Consider the following 21536-nt stretch of genomic DNA (forward strand, 5'->3'; position numbering starts at 1 on the left):
GCTTCTGTTTGTGGAGGAACTGCATTTATCTGAGCTGTCTCAGGGATTTGGCACAGTGGGGAAACCTCAGTAGGATCCAGACCAGACCAGACATTGGACCTGAGAAAGTCTCAAAAGTCATGGCTCAACTCCCACATAGCAAACGTTTCAATACAAGGCCGTTTTTCCACTTAACAGTCAGACACTTGGATGATCCTCTCTGGCTCTTAGAAGTGTTTATACTTTTAAAATCATTTTTCAGAGGCCATCTGAGATTGTCTGTCATTTTTCATTCTTATAATTCCATACTTTTCTAGATGCTGCTTGGGTGCCACAATGTGATGCAATGATTTGAAGACATTTGAATGGTAGGTTTGCTTTGTAATATTACTTTTGTAATATAGAATATTATACAGCCCCAGGTGAAAGTAAAAAAAAAAAGTAAATAATTGTCTTTGAGTAGTATTTTCACAAGACACTTCCCAAAAACTGGTTGAATTAAAGTTGTTTCTACGTCATTTCAACCATAAAAATCTATGAGATGACGTTCAATCAACTTGGAAATCTGATTGGATTTGCACCAAGTCATCAATTTAATTTAGCCAAATCCAATGACAAGGTGACATTTTTGGTGGATTACCTGTTGAATTCACGTTCGTTGACAGCTCAACCAAATGTGAATTAAAACTAGATGTTGAACTGACAGCGTAGCCTAGTGGTTAGAGCATTGGAATAGTAACCGAAAGGTAGTAAGATCAATTTCCCGAGCTGACAAGGTACAAATCTGTCATTCTGCCCCTGAACAAGGCAGTTAACCCACTGTTCTTAGGCTGTCATTGAAAATAAGAATTTGTTCTTAACTGACATGCCTTGTAAAATAAATAAATCTGTGCCTAGTGGGTTGGTTTAATGTCAAATAGTATATAAATGGTTGAGAGAGAGAGAGAAAATGATGAGGCAAATTCTTAATATTCCTCTCAGTAATATTAGAAGACAGACAGTCTGCCCACAATAATAAACCCAGTCTCAATCACATCCTGGCACACAGTGGAGCTAGGACACAGACCGACAACTACTGGCACAGCATCACTCACTGCAGCTTAACATTGACAACACAGACTTATGATAACCTCACCCCTTCCCACGTGTAATGGATGTGGGTCGGTGAACCACACTTGCGTGATGAGTAACCTTGCCTGACACCGGAAGAATTGTGTTGGTTCCCTGGGTTATAATGCCTAGGCTTTAGCTCAACGGCCTAACACAGTCTTGTTTAAACCCAGGGTTTGAATCCAGCTAGTCACAAGCAGGAGGAAAAGACAAGCACACACTAACTAATATGACCATACACTCATGTACCTCTAACCTGTCCTGCCACACCCTGATCAGTAGATCATGGACTGGTTATTATTACCTACCAAGAGCATACAGAGGAGAGTAAGATATGGGCTGCCAATAAGTGTTGTCTGATCCATTTAGAAAGGCTGATCAATCCCCCTCTGAACTCACTCCTGCTAGAAGGGAATGCACCTACAGGACTGAAGAACACACCTGTTTTAGAAACCGTTTCCAATAGTTCTGTAATTAGCTATATGCATCTATGTATAATATATATGCAACTGAAGTGTAAGCCCAGCTACTGTACTCCCTCTTCTGGTAGGAATTTGATTTTCCTTGGTCTTTATCACAACAGTGCCCATGATTCCAAACCCTGCTTTTACTGTGCTAAGGACGCCAGAAATGGGTTGTCTATCTCAAATAAATATGAAGAATAAGTAACTTCACAGAAGGGGCATAGCATAGAGTCTCTGCCAATAGAACTCTGAAACCCATGTGCATTCTCAGGGTCAGTGACCACCAGCCTCCTTCTCCCCCAGTAGTGAACCCCACTCAGGAGACCAGGGCCCAGTTTGTCAAAACTTTTCATCTGCATCAGAATGATCCTAATTCTATAATCCTCTTTTTTTACGATCCAGGATCAGTCGATATGGCTGTTTTTGAGCTGTTTCAGAAAATGATTGGATAGGATCATTGTGATCCAGATACCACAATATCAAGATCGCAGGGCTTTAAAACAGGTCTACACCTTGCCATCTACTGAACATGTTGTGGTACTACTTCTACACTGCCATAAGGAAACAGAGATGAGTAAACTGCATGAATAAATGTACCTTGATTAAAAATAACTACGCCTGCATAAGTAGATGCGTTTATTTGACATTTCTCAATATAACAATTTACCGCATACCTACAGAGGCTTGCGAAAGTATTCACCCCCCTTGGCATTCTTCCTATTTTGTTGCCTTACAAACTGGAATTAAAATGTATTTTGGGGGATTGTATCATTAAATTTATTTGACATGCCTACCACTTTGAAGATGCTAAATATTTTTTACTGTGAAACAAACAAGAAATAAGACACACAAAAAAGAGAACTTGAGCGTCAATAACTATTCAGGTCCCCCCCCTCTCTTGGGATATGTCTCTATAAGCTTGGCACATCTAGCCACTGGGATTTTTACCCATTCTTCAAGGCAAAGCTGCTCCAGCTCCTTCAAGTTAGATGGGTTCCGCTGGTGTACAACACAAGTCCAAGATGTTCCATAATGTTCCAAGATGGCGTAGCAGTCGGTCGTATGTTTTTGTCTTGTCCCTTTAAATATATATTTTTTTCTTCGTATGTATTTCGTATATATTTTTTTGATTTTTAATCTCAATTTCCATCTACGGACTGAACATACTCTCCTGCATCCCGCCTCACCCAATATGGTATGGATCTACAGTTTTTTATACTTTAGAACCAGAACCCCCATCAGAAGCTAGCCAGCTAAGTAGCTGCTAGCTAGTAGTCAGTTAGCCACTGCTAGGGGTCATCACAGTTAACTCAAACATCAGCCAGCCTCAGCCCGGTCAATTCCTTCTACTCTGCACAGCGCGATATCAACCCAGAGCATATCGGACTGCTTTTTTACTACCACATCTTCCCGGATTCCTACCGCAAGCTATGAACCTTTACGCCGGATCATCACAGCTAGCTAGCTGCTATCCAAGTGGCTACTCCTGGCTAACATCTCTGTCCCGAAGAAAGCACCAGTTTGCCTGGAGCTAGCCTGGAGCTAGGCCCATCTCCCGGATAGCCGAAGAGATCCATCAGCCAAGGAATTACAATACCTCATTTGCCAATCGGCCTGGACCCCTTTACTTCCGACACGGAGCCCCGACGATCCATCACAACTGGTCTGCCGATGTAACTGCCCGAAGGGGTTTCTACAGGCTCTTCCATTGCGACATCCCCAGGAGGCCTGCTAGGTGTCTGAATCGCTGTGTCTCCAGCACGCCTAGCTACTCACTGGACCCATGATCACTCGGCTACACATACCTCTCCCTGATGTCAATATGCCTTGTCTACTGCTGTTTTGGTTAGTGATCATTGTCTTACTTCACTGTAGAGCCTCCAGCCCTGCTCAATATGCCTTAGCTAGCCCTTTTGTTCCACCCCCCCACACATGCAGTGACCTCACCTGGCTTAAATGGTGTCTCAAGAGGCAAAACCTCTCTCATCATCACTCAATGCCTAGATTTAACTCCACTGTACTCACATCCTACCATACCCTTGTCTGTACATGATGCCTTGAATCTATTCTTCCGCGTCCAGAAATCTGCTCCTTTAACTCTCTAGAACGCACTAGATGACCAGTTCTTCTAGCCTTTAGCTGTACCCTTATCCTACTCCTCCTCTGATGCAGAGGTTAACCTAGGCCCTGCAGCCCCCAGCATCGCTCCCATTCAACAGGCACTCTCATTTGTTGATTTCTGTAACCGTAAAAGCCTTGGTTTCATGCATGTTAACATTAGAAGCCTCCTCCCTAAGTTTGTTTTATTCACTGCTTTAGCACACTCCATCAAACCGGATGTCCTAGCCGTGTCTGAATCCTGGCTTAGGAAGGCCACCAAAAATCTAAAAATGTCCATCCCTAACTATAACATTTTCCGACAAGATAGAACTGCCAAAGGGGGCGGAGTTGCAATCTACTGCAGCGAGAGCCTGCAGAGTCCTGTCATACTATACAGGTCTGTGCAAAAACAATTTGAGTTTCTACGTTTAAAAATCCACCCTTCCAGAAACAAGTCTCTCACCGTTGTAATAGACCCCCTTCAGCCCCCAGCTGTGCCCTGGACACGTATGTAAATTGATTGCCCCCCATCTATCTTCAAAGTTCGTACTGTTACGTCACTTTTTTATGGCAGTTTTGGAGCCGTGGCTTCTTCCTTGCTGAGGAGCCTTTCAGGTTATGTCGATATAGGACTCGTTTTACTGTGGATATAGATACTTTGGTGCCTGTTTTCTCCAGTATCTTCACAAGATCCTTTGCTGTTGTTCTGGGATTGATTTGTACTTTTCGCACTAAAGTATGTTCATCTCTAGGAGACAGAACACGTCTCCTTCCTGAGTGGTATGACGGGCTGCGTGGTCCCATGGTGTTAATACTTGCATACTATAGTTTGTACAGGTGAATGTGGTACCTTCAGGCGTTTGGAAATTGCTCCCAAGGATGAAGCAGACTTGTAGAGGTATACAATTATTTTTCTGAGGTCTTGGCTGATTTCATTTGATATTCTCATGATGTCAAGCAAAGAGGCACTGAGTTTGAAGGTAGGCCTTGAAATATATCCACAGATACACCTTCAATTGGCTCAAATTATGTCAATTAGCCTATCGGAAGCATCTAAAGCCATGACATAATTTTCTGGAATTTTCAATTTTTTTAAAAAAGCACAGTCAACTTAGTGTCGGTAAACTACTGACACACTGGAATTGTGATACAGTGAGTTATAAGTGAAATAATCTGTCTGTAAACAATTGTTCGAAGAATTACTTGTGTCATGCGTAAAGTAGATGTCCTTACCGACTTGCCAAAACTATAGTTTGTTAACAAGAAATTTGTGAAGTTGTTGAAAAACGAGTTTTCATGACTCCAACCTAAGTGTATGTACATTTCCGACTTCAACTGTATATCCATCCTGCCCTGACTTATTAACATCTTTGAAAGCCATGTTAACAAACAGATCACCGACCATTTCGAATCCCACCGTACCTTCTCCAATATGCAATCTGGTTTCCGAGCTGGTCATGGGTGCACCTCAACCATGCTCAAGGTCCTAAACGATATCATAACCGCCATCAATAAAAGACCGTACTGTGCAGCCGTCTTCATTGACCTGGCCAAGGCATTCGACTCTGTCAATCCCTGCATTCTTATCGGCTAAATGGGCAAGACTAAATAGCCTTGCCTTGTCAAATGAATGCCTCACCTGGTTCACCAACTACTTCTCAGATAGAGTTCAGTGTGTGAAATTGGAGGGCCTGTTGTCCAGACCTTTGACAGTCTCTATGGGGGTGCCACAGGGTTAATTTCTCAGGCTGAATCTTTTCTCTGTATATATCAATGATGTCGCTCTTGCTGCTGGTGATTCTCTGATCCATCTCTACGCAGACGACACCATTCTGTATACATCTGGCCCTTCTTTGGACACTGTGCTAACAAACCTCCCAACAAGCTTCAACATCATACAACACTCCTTCCGTGGCCTCCAACTGCTTTTAAATGCTAGTAAAACTAAGTGCATGCTCTTCAACCAATTGCTGCCCGCACCCTCCCGCCCGACTAGCATCACTACTCTGGATGGTTCTGACACCTAGGTATATGTAGGCAACTACATATACAAATACCTGGGTGTCTAGTTAGACTGTAAACTCCTTCCAGACTCACATTAAGCATCTCCAATCCAAAAATAAATCTAGAATTGGATTCCTATTTTGCGTACAAAGCTTCCTTCCCTCATGCTGCCAAACATACCCTCGTAAAACTGACTATCCTACCGATCCTTGACTTTGCCGATGTAATTTACAAAATAACCTCCAACACTCTGTACTCTATCACGGTGACAGCCGTTTTGTCACCAAAGCCCCATGTACTAGCCACCACTGCGACCGGTATGCTCTCGTTGTCTGGCCCAAACTACATATTTGTTGCCTAACCCACTGGCTCCAGGTCATCTAAAAGTCTTTGCTAGGTAAAGCCCTGCCTTATCTAAGCTCACTGGTCACCATAGCAACACCCACCCGTAGCATGCGCTCCAGCAGGTATATTTCACAAGTCATCCCGAAAGCCAAAACTTCGTTTGGCCGCCATTCCTTCCAGTTCTCTGCTGCCAATGACTGGAACAAATTTCAAAAGTCACTGAAGCTGGAGTCTTATATCTCCCTCTCTAACTTTAAGCATCAGCTGTCAGAAGAGCTTAGCGATCACTGTACCTGTACACAGCCAATCTGTAAATAGCACAACCAACTACCTCATCCCCATATTATTACTTAATCTCTTGCTCTTTTGCACCCCAGTATCTCTACTTGCACATCACCATCTGCACATCTATCACTCCAGTGTTAATGCTGAAATTTAATTATTTCACCTCAATGGCCTATTTATTGCCTAACCTCCCTACTCTTCTACATTTGCACACACTGCACATACAATTTTCTATTGTGTTACTAACTATATGTTTGTTTATCCCATGTGTAACTCTGTGTTGTTGTTTTTGTCACACTGCTTTGCTTTATCTTGGCCATATCGCAGTTGTAAATGAGAACTTGTTCTCAGCTGGCCTACCTGGTAAAATAAAGATGAAATAAAAATAAAGAAGTCATACCACAGATTCTCAATTGGATTGAGGCTGGGATTTGACCAGGCCATTCCAAGACATTTAAATGTTTCCCCTTAAACCACTCGTGTGTTGCTTTAGCAGTGTGTTTAGGGTCATTGTCCTGCTGGAAGGTGAAAATCTTTCCCAGTCTCAAATCTCTGGAAGACTGAAACAGGATTCCCTCAATAATTTCCCTGCATTTAGTGTCATCCACCATTCCTTCAAGTCTGACCAGTTTCCCAGTCCCTGCCAGTGAAAAACACCCCCACAGCATAATGCTACCACCACCAAGCTTCACTGTGTGGATGGTGTTCTCGGGGTGATGAAGGTGTTGGGTTTGCTCCAGACATAGTGTTTAGTTTTGAAAACGCAAAAACTACATTCAATCCTAATTATAGTTCAGATTAGGGCTGTACCTGTCATGATATTTTGTCAGCCAGTAACTGTCATGCAAATGACTGCCGGTTTCACTGTAATTGACCGCTAATTAACATAAATACGTTTAGCATCTCTGGGCTCCTACGCATACAAGTTGCTGATGCACGCCTTTGGAACATCTAGGTCTACATTTTAAGAAGTCGAATGGAGCGGCTATTGTCTTGAGGGAAAAGTGATCATTTGAAACAGGTCCTATAGGCTACACTTAATGAGTTAAGTGTTACTTTTGTTGTGATAGGCCTACATACCAGAGAATGTCTTAGAAATCGAAATGTCGGTATAGGGACAGAGTTTAGTCACAATTCAACGGATCAGACATGAGGCACAATGTGGCAGGGTCTAAAGGAAATTACGGACTACAAAAATAACACCAGCCACTCACGGACACGACATCTTGCTTCCAGACAAACTAAACACCTTCTTTGCACGCTTTGAGGATAATACAGTGCCACTGATGTGGCCCGCTACCAAGGTCTGTGGGCCCCCCCTCTCCTTCTCCGTGGCCGACGTCAATAAGACATTTAAACGTGTTAATCCCCGCAAGGCTGCTGGCCCAGACGGTATCCTTACACGCATCCTCAGAGCATGCACAGACCAGCTGGCTGGTGTGTTCCAGTCTGCTGTCCCCACATGCTTCAAGATAGCCACCATTGTTCTTGTACCCAAGAAGGCAAAGATAACTGAACTAAATTACTATTGCCCCATAGCACTCACTTCTTTCATCTTGAAGTGCTTTGAGAGACTAGTCAAAGATCATATCACCTCCACCTTACCTTCCACCTTAGACCCACTTCAGTTTGCATGCCGCCCCAACAGGTCCACCGACGATGCAATCGCCATCACACTGCACACTGTCTTAACCCATCTGGGCAAGAGGAATACCTATGTAAGAATGCTGTTCATTGACTATAGCTCAGCATTCAACACCATAGTACCCTCCAAGCTCATCATTAAGCTTGAGGCCCTGGGTCTGAAACGCGCATTGTGCAAATAGATCCTGCACTTTCTGACAGGCCGTCCCCAGGTGGTGAAGGTAGGAAACAACATCTCCTCTTCGCTGATCCTCAACACTGGGACCCCACAAGGGTTCGTGCTCAGCCCCCTCCTATACTCCCTGTTCACCCATGACTGCGTGGCCATGCACGTCTCCAATTCAATCATCAAGTTTGCAGAAGACACAACAGTAGTGGGCTTGATTACCGACAACGACGAGACAGCAAACAGGGAGGAGGTGAGAGCACTTGGAGTGTGGTGTCAGGAAAACAACCTCTCACTCAACGTCAACAAAACAAAGGAGATAATCAGGACATCAGGAAACAGCAGAGGGCACCCCCTATTCACATCAACGGGACGGCAGTGGAGAAGGTGGAAAGTTTTAAGTTCCTCGGTATACACATCACGGGCAAACTGAAATGGTCCACCCACACAGAAGACAGCTTGGTGAAGAAGGCGCAACAACGCCTCTTCAACCTCAGGAGGAAATTTGTCTTGTCACCTGAAACCCTCAGAATCATTTACAGATGCACAATTGAGAGCATCCTGTTGGGGTGTATCACCGCCTGGTACGGCAACTGCACCGCCCTCAACCGCAAGGCTCTCCAGATGGTGGTGCGGTCTGCACAATGAATCACCGGGGGTAAACTACCTGTCCTCCAGGACACCTACAGCACCCGATGTCACAGAAAGGCCAAAAAGATCATCAAGGACAACAACCACCCGAGCCACTGTCTGTTCACCCCACTACCATCCAGAAGGCGAGGTCAGTACATGTGCATCAAAGCTGGGACCAAAAGACTGAAAAACAGCTTCTATCTCAAGGCCATCAGACTGTTAAGCAGCCATCACTAACACAGAGAGGCTGCTGCCTACATACAGACTTGAATCATTGGCCACTTTAATACATGGATCACTAGTCACTTTAAATAATGCCACTTTAATAATGTTTACATATCTTACTTTACTCATCTCATATGCATATACTGTATTTTAAACCATCTATTGCATCTTGCCTATGACGCTCAGTCATCGCTCCTCCATAGATTTATATGTACGTGTCCTTATTCCATCCATTTAGATGTGTGTATTAGGTAATTGTTGGATTGTTGGGGAATTGTTATTTTACTTGTTAGATATTACTGCACTGTCATAACCAGAAACACAAGCATTTCGCTACACTCGCATTAACATCTGCTAACCATGTGTATGTGACCAATAAAATGTGATTTGATTTGGGGGGAAAATATTGGCTGCATGATGCAAAAAAAGGCAAGCTCTCTGATCCTTGCACTTCCCCAGAGAAAGAGACAATGTCATTGCAACTCTGCCTGTGTGGCAAAAACGTTAAGAGAACTTGTCAATGGACGATGGAATTAAAATTACAAAGTGAAAGTTAAATGAGAAGGAAAGGCTACAATGACCAAAATCCAACAGGAAGGCTGCTATTTATAATCTGAAGGGAGTTGTTATTTGTAGGCTAACTGTAGGACGGTAAGAAGCGCAGTAGCATTATGGCTAGCCTCAATTAGCCAAGTTAGCTACACTATATATACAAAGGAATGTGGACACCTCGTCAAATTAGTGGATTCGTCAATTTCAACCACACCCGTATAAAATCCAGCACACAGCCACGCAATCTCCATTAGGGGAACATTGGCAGTAGAATGGCCTTACTGAAGAGCTCAGTGACTTTCAACATGGCACCGTCATAGGATGCCACCTTTCCAACAAGTCAGTCCGTCAAATTTCTGCCCTGCTAGAGCTGCTCTTGTCAACTGTAAGTGCTGTTATTGTGAAGTGGAAACATCTAGTAGTAACAACGGCTCAGCCGTGAAGTGGTAGGCCACACAAGGTCACAGAACGGGACCAACGAGTGCTGAAGTGCGAAGTAAAAATCGTCTGTCCTTGGTTGCAAAACTCACTACCGAGTTCCAAACCGCCTCTGGAAGCAACGTCAGTGCGAGAACTGTTCGTTGGAAGCTTCATGAAATGGGTTTCCATGGCTGAGCAGCCTAATATTACCATGCACAATGCCAAGCGTCGGTTGTAGTGGTATAAAGCTGCACTGCTTGGACTCCGGAGCAGTGGAAACATGTTCTCTGGAGTGATCAATCACGCTCACCATCTGGCAGTCCGACGGACAAATCTGGGTTTGGAGGATGCTAGGAGACTGCTACCTGCCCCAATGCATAGTGCCAACTGTAAAGTTTGGTGGAGGAGGAATAATGGTCTAGGGCTGTTTTTCATGGTTTGGGCTAGGCCCCTTAGTTCCAATGAAAGGAAATCTTAACTCTGCAAAATACAATTACAATCTAGACAATTCTGTGCTTCCAACTTTGTGGCAATAGTTGGGGAAGGCCCCTCCTGTTTCAGCATGAAAATGCCCCCGTGCACAAAGCAAGGTCCATACAAAAATTCTTTATCGAGATTGGTGTGGAAGAACTTGTCTGCCCTGCACAGAGCCCTGACCTCAACCACATTGAACACCTTTGGGATGAATTGGAATGCCAACTGCGAGCCAGGCCTAATCAGCCAACATTAGTGCCCAACCTCACCAATGCTCTTGTGGCTGAATTGAAGCAAGTCCCCGCAGTAATGTAGAGTGGAGGAATCAAAATGTTCAGTTTTGAAAAACCCAATTCTAACATTTAATCCTATCCGATTGCCAAAATACGATCTAAAGACTTTTTTGGTGCCGGATGGTGAGGACCATGTCTCATCGCCTAACTGGAGTTGGTTTAACAGTTGTTGGAATGAGTGGTTTTAGAGCACCCCTGTCTCCGAGAGCACATGCAGGAAAATCTTTTCTGAATGGGAGGAAAAGGACATTCTTTTGGACGAAGCAGTCATGACACCTTTTGGAGTGTCTTTCAAATAAAATCACATTTTATTTGACACATACGCCAAACACAACAAATGTAGACCTTACCGTGAAATGCTTACTTGCAAGCCCCTAACCCACAATGCAGTTCAAGAAACAGAGTTCAGAGAATATTTACTAAATGAACTAAAATAAAAAATATTACAAAAAGTAACAACAATAAATTACATAAAAATAGCGAGGCTATTTACTGTACATGGGGTACTAGGACCCAAGTCAATGTGCAGTGGTACAGGTTAGTCGAGGTAATTTGTACATGAAGGTAGTGGTAAAGTGACTATGCATAGATAACAAACAGCGAGGAGCAGCAGTGTAAAAACAAAGGGGGGGGGGTCATGGTAAATAGTCTGTGTGGCTACTTGATTAGCTGTTCAGAAGTCTTATAGCTTGGGGGTAGAAGCTGTTAAGGAGCCTTTTGGACCTAGAATTGGTGCTACTGTACTGCTTACCGTCCGGTAGCAGAGAGAACCGTCTATGACTTGGGTGACTGGAGTTTTGTTTTTTACCCCTTTTTCTCCCCAATTTTGTGGTATCCAATTGGTAGTTACAGTCTTGTCTCATCACTGCAACTCTGGACTTGGGAGAGGTGAATGCCGAGAGCGGTGCATCCTCCGAAACACAACACAGCCAAGCCGCACTGCTTCTTGGCACAATGTCCACTTAACCCTGAAGCCATTCGCACCAATGTGTCGGAGGAAACACTGTACACCTGGCGACTGTGTCAGCGTGCACTGCGGACTGACTGTGTCAGCGTGCACCACAGGAGTCGCTAGTACGCGATGGGACAAGGACATCACTGCCGGCCAAAACGTCCCTGAACCCGGGCAACACTGGGTCAATTGTGCGCCTCCCAATGGGTCTCCCGGTCGCTGCCGGCTGTGACAGAGCCTGGACTCGAATCCAGAATGTGACTGTGATGCAGTGCCTTAGACCACTGCGCTACTCAGGAATCCTGGTGAGTCTTTGACAATTTTTTGGGCCTTCCTCTGACACCGTCTAGTATATAGATCCTGGATGGCAGGAAGCTTGGCCCCAGTGATGTATTGGGCGGTACGTGCTACGCTCTGTAGCACCTTACGGTTGTATCCCGAGCAGTTGCGATACCAGGTGGTGATGCAACCGGTCAGGATGCTCTTGATAGTGCAGCTGTAGAACTTTTTGAGGATCTGGGGACCCATCCAAAATCTTTTCAGTCTCCTGAGGGGAAAAGGCTGTTGTCGTGCCCTCTTCATGAATGTCTTAGTGTGTTTGGACCATGATAGTTTGTTGGTGATGTTGACACCAAGGAACTTAATAAAACTCTTAACCCGCTCCACTACAGCCCTGTTGATGTTAATGAGGGCCTGTTCGGCCCTCCTTTTCCTGTAGTCCACAATCACCTCCTTTGTCTTGCTCACATTGAGGGAGAGGTTGTTGTCCCGGCACCACACTGCCAGATTTCTGACCTTCTCCCTATAGGCTGTCTCATCGTTGTTGGTGATCAAGCCTACCACTGTTGTGTCGTCAGCAAACTTAATGATGGTGTTGGAGTCGTGCTTGGCGACGCAGTCGTGGGTGAACAGGGAGTACAGCAGGGGACTAAGCAAGCCGCCCTGAGGGGCCCCGTTGTTGAGGAACAGAGTGGTAGATGTGTTGTTGCGGAACCTTGCACTAATTTAGTAATTTCAACCATTTTGGTGTAAATTAGATGTCAGGCATCAACCTTAGCCTCCTTCAACACAGTAGAACCTGCATGTGACTCAATTAAAATTGAATCAATGTATTACTGACAATTATAAACTGGGTGGCTCGAGCCCTGAATGCTGATTTGGCTGACAGCCTTGGTATATCCGACAACGGGTATGACAAAATATTAATTTTTACTCCTCTAATTAGCCTTGACTTTTTTCACATTTTGTTCGTTACAGCCTTATTCTAAAATGTATTTTAAAAATTGATCCTCAGACATCTACACACCATACCCCATAATGACAAAGTGAAAACAGGTTTTTAGACAGTTTTGCAAATGTATTAAAAATAAAAACAGAAATACCCTATTTAGATAAGTATTCAGACCCTTTGCTATGAGACTTGAAATTGAGCTCAGGTGTATTCAGTTTCCATTGATCATCCTTGAGATGTTTCTACAATTTGATTGGAGTCCACATGAGGTAAACTCAACTGATATGACATAATTTGGAATGGCACACACCTGTCTATATAAGGTCCCACAGTTGACATGGCATGTCAGAGCAAAAACCAAGCTATGAGGTCGAAGGAATTGTCCGTAGAGCTCCAAGACAGGATTTTGTCAAGGCACAGATCTGTGAAAGGGTAGCAAAAAATGTCTGCAGCATTGAAGGTCCCCAGGAACACAGTGCCCTACATCATTCTTAAATGGAAGATGTTTGGAACCACCAAGACTCTTCCTAGAGCTGGCCTCCCGGCCGAACTGAGAAATCGGGGGAGAAGGGCTTTTGGTCAGGGAGGTGAACAAGAACCTGATTGTCACTCTGACAGAGCTCTAGGGTTTATTTTTGGAGATGGGAGAACCTTCCAGAAGGACAGCCATCTCAGCAGCACTCTACCAATCAGGCCTTTATGGTGAAGTAGCTAGAAGAAAGCCACACCTGAGTAATGTAGAGAAGAATGGGAGAAACTCCTCAAATAAAGGTGTGCCAAGCTGTCACGTTCTGACCATAGTTCTTGTGTGTTTTCCTTGTTTTAGTGTTGGTCAGGACCTGAGCTGGGTGGGCATTCTATGTTGTGTGTCTAGTTTGTAAATTTCTATGTTTGGCCTGATATGGTTCTCAATCAGAGGCAGGTGTTAGTCATTGTCTCTGATTGGGAACCATATTTAGGTAGCCTGTTTTGTGTTGGGTTTTGTGGGTGGTTGTTTCCTGTCTTTGTGTTTTCTGCACCAGTTAGGATTGTTTCGGTTTTCACGTTTATTGTTTTGTAGTTAGTTCATGTTAAGTGTCTCTTATTAAAGAACCATGAACTATAACCACGCTGCGTTTTGGTCCGCCTCTCCTTCCCAGGAAGAAAGCCGTTACAGAACCACCCACCACAACAGGACCAAGCGGCGTGGTGAAAAGCAGCAACAGCAGGAGATGCAGCAGCAGCAGCAGCAACAGCAGCAAGAGAGGCAGAACTATTTGAAAAAATGGACTTGGGAGGAGATCCTAGACGGGAAAGGACCCCGGGAACAGCCAGGAGATTATCGCCGCCCCAAAGAAGAGCTGGAGGCAGCGAAGGCGGAGAGGCGCTGGTATGAGGAGGCAGCACGGCGGTGTGGATGGAAGCCCGAGAGTCAGACCCAAAAATTTCTTGGGGGGTGGCACATTGGGTGTATGGCGAAGCCAGGTAGGAGACCTGCGCCAACTTCCTGTGCTTACCGGAGGGCGAGAGAGACCGGGCAGGTACCGTGTTATGCTGTGGAGCGCACGGTGTCCCCAGTGCAGGTGCATAGCCTGGTGCGGTACATACCAGCTCCTCGGTACATACCAGTCCAGAGCTGCTAGAGTCTCCCGTCTGTCCAGAGCTGCTAGAGTCTCCCGTCTGTCCAGAGCTGCTAGAGTCTCCCGTCTGTCCAGAGCTGCTAGAGTCCCTCGTCTGTCCAGAGCTGCTAGAGTCTCCTGTCTGTCCAGAGCTGCTAGAGTCTCCCGTCTGTCCATAGCCGCTAGAGTCTACCGTCTGTCATGAGCCGCCAGAGCCGCCAGTCAGCATGGAGCCGCCAGAGCCGCCAGTCAGCATGGAACCGCCAGAGCCGCCAGTCAGCCAGGATCCTCCAGAGCCGCCAGTCAGCCAGGATCTTCCAGAGCCGCCAGTCAGCCAGGATCTTCCAGAGCCGCCAGTCAGCCAGGATCTTCCAGAGCCGCCAGTCAGCCAGGATCTTCCAGAGCCGCCAGTCAGCCAGGATCTTCCAGAGCCGCCAGTCAGCCAGGATCTTCCAGAGCCGCCAGTCAGCCAGGATCTTCCAGAGCCGCCAGTCAGCCAGGATCTTCCTGAGCCGCCAGTCAGCCAGGATCTTCCTGAGCCGCCAGTCAGCCAGGATCTGCCAGAGCCGCCAGTCAGCCAGGATCTGCCAGAGCCGCCAGTCAGCCAGGATCTGCCAGAGCCAGGATCTGCCAGAGCCGCCAGGATCTGCCAGAGCCGCCAGTCAGCCAGGATCCGCCAGAGCCGCCAGTCAGCCAGGATCCGCCAGAGCCGCCAGTCAGCCAGGATCCGCCAGAGCCGCCAGTCAGCCAGGATACGCCAGAGCCGCCAGTCAGCCAGGATCCGCCAGAGCCGTCAGTCAGCCAGAAGCCGCCAGAGCCGTCAACCAGCCTGAGCTACCTCTCAGTCCTGAGCTACCTCTCAGTCCTGAGCTACCTCTCAGTCCCGAGCTACCTCTCAGTCCCGAGCTACCTCTCAGTCCTGAGCTACCTCTCAGTCCTGAGCTACCTCTCAGTCCTGAGCTACCTCTCGGTCCTGAGCTACCCCTCGGTCCTGAGCTACCCCTCGGTCCTGAGCTACCCCTCGGTCCTGAGCTACCCCTCGGTCCTGAGCTACCCTTCGGTCCTGAGCTACCCCTCGGTCATGAGCTACCCTTCAGTCATGAGCTACCTCAGTCCCAAGCTGCCCCTCAGTCCAGGGAGCCCTTTGTTAGGGTTCCTAGGCCAAGGTCGGCGGCGAGGGTCGCCACTCAAAGGACGCTAAGGAGGTGGACTAAGACAATTATGGAGTGGGGTCCAGCGCCAGAGCCGCCACCGCGGACAGATGCCCACCCAGACCCTCCCCTTTAGGTTTAGGTTGTGCGGTCGGAGTCCGCACCTTGGGGGGGTGGGGGGGGGATACTGTCACGTTCTGACCATAGTTCTTGTGTGTTTTCCTTGTTTTAGTGTTGGTCAGGACGTGAGCTGGGTGGGCATTCTATGTTGTGTGTCTAGTTTGTCTATTTCTATGTTTGGCCTGATATGGTTCTCAATCAGAGGCAGGTGTTAGTCATTGTCTCTGATTGGGAAGCCTGTTTTGTGTTGGGTTTTGTGGGTGGTTGTTTCCTGTCTTTGTGTTTTCTGCACCAGTTAGGACTGTTTCGGTTTTCACGTTTATTGTTTTGTAGTTAGTTCATGTTAAATGTCTCTTATTAAAGAACCATGAACTATAACCACGCTGCGTTTTGGTCCGCTTCTCCTTCCCAGGAAGAAAGCCGTTACACAAGCCTCATACCCAAGAAGACTCAATGCTGTAATCGCTGCCAAATTTCCTTCAACACATTACTGGGTAAAGGGTCTGAATACTTATGTAAATGTGATATTTCAGTTTTTATTTGTAATAATTGATCAAAAATTTAAAATAAAATTTAAAACGGTTTTTGCTTTGTCATTATGGGGTATTGTGTGTCTATTGATGAGGGAAAAAAGAATGTAATCAATTTTAGAACAAGGCTGTAACGTACCAAAATGTGGAAAAAGTCAAATGGTCTGAATACTTTTCGAAGGCACTATATGTTGGTAAATTAGCTTAAAACTTGTTTAAAGAAATTGTGAAAGAGATTGGTATGTTTTTCCACCATATAATCACGATGTGGGGTTGTTCAATTACATGATGTATTTCTTTCAAATCTATCACTTTATGTTGTACTTTTTTTTGCAAAATGCTATATAGCCGCCTCGCTCTTAGAGAAATAAGTTGTATTGCTAGGTTTAACACAGTCAAATGTAACAATTAACTACATTATTAGAAAGAAATCTACAAATAATAAATTTGTTACATTAATATACTGTATATATTTTTTAAACATCATTCTATATAGTAATATGAGATTTTTATATGAGAAAATTGACATTTGATATTTTAGTCATTTAGCAGATGCTCTTATCCAGAGACACGGGTAAGTGCATTCATCTTAACCCCTGTAGGTCTAAGCCATTAGATTGCAAAATCTACTAAACTACGATATGGAATTGTTTTGAAGATGCACTCTCAAATTCTTTTCAACATTTCAGCCTGTAGTTTAGAAAGTTGTGGTCACGAGTCAAAAGTGATCCCGTTTTTTGGAGTGCTGTGTCATCCAATTGTGTACTACGTCATTCATTTCATATATGTTAGGTTCTACAAATACATTGAATACAATAGCAATTTAAATACATGTATGTAAACGAATCCAATTCGTACTGTACGTTACACATTTGTTGTGCTTAAGATCCTGGAGTGCATCTTTAAGATGGATCATTTAGACTACGACTTAGAATTTTAGGGCCCCTGTAGGCATAAAAAATACAAAAAAACCTGATTTGATGATATATGGATATTGGCCTTTAACTGCTATAGCCCATCGAAACCCGTTAAATAACACATTTGTAGATAAGGAATAATGTTGTGAAGAGTGTCCTATGTCTGAAACATATAAGACATTTTGAAAGCACTATTTACCGCTATGCACATTATGACATTTTTACAGCCTAGTACTGTGTTACCTTCAGATGACTCCCCTGACACTTGTGTGCGTCGTAGAGCAAAACAACCAGCACTGTGTTGCTGAGAGTTTCCCCTTTCCATATTGGCGATCCGCTTTCGAAATTATACGTTTGTAGCTCCAAGGGTTCGGTCGGTTTTGTGAGAAGACCTCTCTGTAAGTAGGGCATCCGCGCCATAGCGTTCTGATGACTGACGTAAAACTGGTGGACGTCATAGAGCAAAATAAAAAGACACTGTCATGTTTGTGAGAGTCTCATCTTTCTTCTACTTCTACGTGTATTGGCAGACTACATCCGATAATTGCCGCCATCTACTATACTGGATTGTTTGATCAAATCACAATTTTATGTTGGTATATCAACCTGCATATACAGTTGGGCAAAAAAGTATTTAGTCAGCCACCAATTGTGCAAGTTCTCCCACTTAAAAAGATGAGAGAGGCCTGTGATTTTCATCATAGGTACACTTCAACTATGACAGACAAAATGAGGGGAAAAAATCCAGAAAATCACATTGTAGGATTTTTTATGAATTTATTTGCAAATTGTGGTAGAAAATAAGTATTTGATCAATAACAAAAGTTTCTCAATACTTTGTTATATACCCTTTGTTGGCAATGACAGAGGTCAAACGTTTTCTGTTAGTCTTCACAAGGTTTTCACACACTGTTGCTGGTATTTTGTCCCATTCCTCCATGCAGATCTCCTCTAGAGCAGTGATGTTTTGGGGTTGTTGCTGGGCAACACGGACTTTCAACTCCCTCCAAAGATTTTCTATGGGGTTGAGATCTGGAGACTGGCTGGGCCACTCCAGGACCTTGAAATGCTTCTTACGAAGCCACTCCTTCGTTGCCCGGGTGGTATGTTTGGGATCATTGTCAAGCTGAAAGACCCAGCCACGTTTCATCTTCAATGCCCTTGTGATGGAAGGAGGTTTTCACTCAAAATCTCACGATACATGGCCCCATTCACTCTTTCCTTTACACGGATCAGTCGTCCTGGTCCCTTTGCAGAAAAACAGCCCCAAAGCATGATGTTTCCACCCCCATGCTTCACAGTAGGTATGGTGTTCTTTGGATGCAACTCAGCATTCTTTGTCCTCCAAACACGACGAGTTGAGTTTTTACCAAAAAGTTATATTTTGGTTACATCTGACCATATGACATTCTCCCAATCCTCTTCTGGATCATTCAAATGTTCTCTAGCAAACTTCAGACGGGCCTGGACATGTACTGGCTTAAGCAGGGGGACACGTCTGGCACTGCAGGATTTGAGTCCCTGGCGGCGTAGTGTGTTACTGATGGTAGGCTTTGTTACTTTGGCCCAGCTCTCTGCAGGTCATTCACTAGGTCCCCTCGTGTGGTTCTGGCATTTTTGCTCACTGTTCTTGTGATCATTTTGACCCCACGGGGTGAGATCTTGTGTGGAGCCCCAGATCGAGGGAGATTGTCAGTGGTCTTGTATGTCTTCCATTTCCTAATAATTGCTCCCACAGTTGATTTCTTCAAACCAAGCTGCTTACCTATTGCAGATTCAGTCTTCCCAGCCTGGTGCAGGTCTACAATTTAGTTTCTGGTGTCCTTTGACAGCTCTTTGGTCTTGGCCATAGTGGAGTTTGGAGTGTGACTGTTTGAGGTTGTGGACAGGTGTCTTTTATACTGATAACAAGTTCAAACAGGTGCCATTAATACAGGTAAAAAGTGGAGGACAGAGGAGCCTCTTAAAGAAGAGGCAGGTCTGTGAGAGACAGAAATTTTGCTTGTTTGTAGGTGACCAAATACTTATTTTCCACCATAATTTGCAAATAAATTCATTAAAAATCCTACAATGCTATTTTCTGAAAACAAAATGCTCATTTTGTCTGTCATAGTTGAAGTGTACGTATGATGTAAATTACAGGCCTCTCTCATCTTTTTAAGTGGGAGAACTTGCACAATTGGTGGCTGACTAAATACTTTTTTGCCCCACTGTACTACAATACCCATCCCTATCCCACTACCCATAAGATCCATATTAGTCACTCTTCGGCCCACGGGCCTGGGAGGGCAGCGCATCTTCTGTCGATCCTCTGCAGATATTTCCCAGAAAACATTCAGCCATTACACAACAGTGCACATTTTCTGTGATCTGTGTTCTACTTGCTCAACACAATTCACCACCATTGTGATGTAGGCCAAGAACCAGGATTTTTTTAACACACGGTTTCTGGGGTCCACATGCTGAAATGGGAACATTCACTGTTGCCGTTGGCCCTTCTCTACCCTCAACCCTTCTCACTGCCTCTGCATACGTAACACCCTGTCCTACTCTGACTTCAGCCATCTGTATCTGTTTCACTTTTACCAAATGAGTCTCATCTTGACGATTTTCTTGTCCATATCCTCTCGTGTAGAAAACCACTGCTTTCACAAGCCCCGTGTTATGGAATAAGCTTTATATCAGTGGAAAGAGGGTATAGAAGAAGCGATAAGTCTTTAACATTTGTACATTTTATGTGGACACCAAGAAGAGTAGATGCTACATGTGCAAGAGCTAATGGGGATCCTAATAAACTTAACAAATCATGGGGACATGTTCAATATTCAAAATGACGTCACTGTGTGACGTGCATGTGCATCCAAGGTGAGACAATCACGTCATAGTCAAATATACAGGAACTGAAAATCTGAGAACAGTAATATTTTACACACACATGAAGGTACCCATAAGCAATCATAATAAGCAATCAAAAAACACAAATGTTTTGGAAATGTAAAGGCTCATTAATGACTCAAATGTAGCCTGGGTTGAGCTGCAGTTGAGCTACAGCAATGGCTGATCCCGAATCAGTCTAATGGCCAGATCTTTACAACGAGTGGAAACTCTGAGAGCTGCGCTGAGAGCAGATAGCATCATTCCTCCTTGCATCATCCCAGAGGGAGGCTTAAAGAGGAGGCCGACAGACAGAGGGTCTCAGAAGAGCAATAGTTTTGACAAGGTATGAGGCCATGCCAGATTCGTGCATCATGCTGTTGGCTCATCTCACACACTCTGTGCCTCTAGAGACGAGGAACAGGTGGACACACCTCCTCACATGGACTAGTCGTTAACTTCCCAAATGGCCTAAAAGCAATACCACAAAATAACTGAGAAACTCTTGCCAACTCTGCTCGTCTGTCTAACAAAAGGAACGACCTGACTTAAACTAATCCAGAGACATTCATCTCACCTTCGCTCACTGAGATACAAAAACACATTGCGCACACACACACACCTCTTCCACATGCTCTCTTATCCTGACTCCAGAGGTCACACACACTTTTACAAACATGCTCAAACTCTTACAGTCCCAATTAAATTACATACAAACTCTCTCACGTTTATTGTCATTCTGTAACACATATAAACTCTCCATCGATCCCTTATTTTCCCCTTTCACTCACTCACTCACTCACACTCGCACACACACATAGTCACTCACACACTCACCTGGCAGGAGGGCACAGGTCCACAGCAGCAGGCTGCAGTAGTATTCCATTTGTGTAAAAGAGTGTGTATGTTTGGGGGGCTGATCCCGTGCTCTCGTTTCAAGGCTTCTGCTCTTATTGACTCCACTGCTATTCCACAGCCTCACTATATCTGAGGGAAGTAGGAGGGGGCTGGCTCTGGTTGACTGAGGCACAGCTGAGAGGTGTACATACAGTGCATATACGGCCAGGACTTGATGCTTCCTCACCAATCAATGTGGACTTTCTTTCATGCACGCACGAACGCACACACCCACACACACACATTCACTCTCAGATACAAACAGACTCATTCACACTCTTGCTGTATACAAACATCAAATCCTATTTTATTAGTCACATGCGCTGAATACAACAGATGTAGACCTTGCAGTGAAATGCTTACTTACAAGCTCCTAACCAACAATGCATTTTAAAAAGTATGAACAAGAATAAAATAAAATAAAAGGAACAAGTAACTAAAGAGCAATAGAAAAATAACAATAGCAAGACTATATATAGGGGGTACCAGTACAGAGTCAACGTGCGGGGCACCGGTTGGTTGAAGTAATTGAGGTAATATGTACATGTAGGTAGAGTTATTAAAGTGACGAT

At 44.7% G+C, this 21536-nt stretch overlaps 1 protein-coding gene across 2 annotated transcripts in view; it reads right to left on the reverse strand.

The window, feature by feature from the left end:
* Positions 1-21014, reverse strand: part of itga11b (integrin, alpha 11b) — a 104545-nt gene extending 83531 nt beyond the window's left edge. The window contains exon 1 of one of the 2 annotated variants that reach the window (XM_042301318.1): positions 20905-21014. In XM_042301318.1, coding sequence (XP_042157252.1) covers positions 20905-20953 — 49 coding nt within the window. In that variant the 5' untranslated portion in view covers positions 20954-21014. The remainder of the gene's footprint in view (positions 1-20904) is intronic. The other variant, XM_042301319.1, reaches the window with a different exon arrangement.
* Between the last annotated feature and the right edge of the window lie 522 nt (positions 21015-21536).

This window comes from Oncorhynchus tshawytscha, linkage group LG19, assembly GCF_018296145.1.
Source record: "Oncorhynchus tshawytscha isolate Ot180627B linkage group LG19, Otsh_v2.0, whole genome shotgun sequence".
Lineage (NCBI taxonomy): Eukaryota > Metazoa > Chordata > Actinopteri > Salmoniformes > Salmonidae > Oncorhynchus > Oncorhynchus tshawytscha.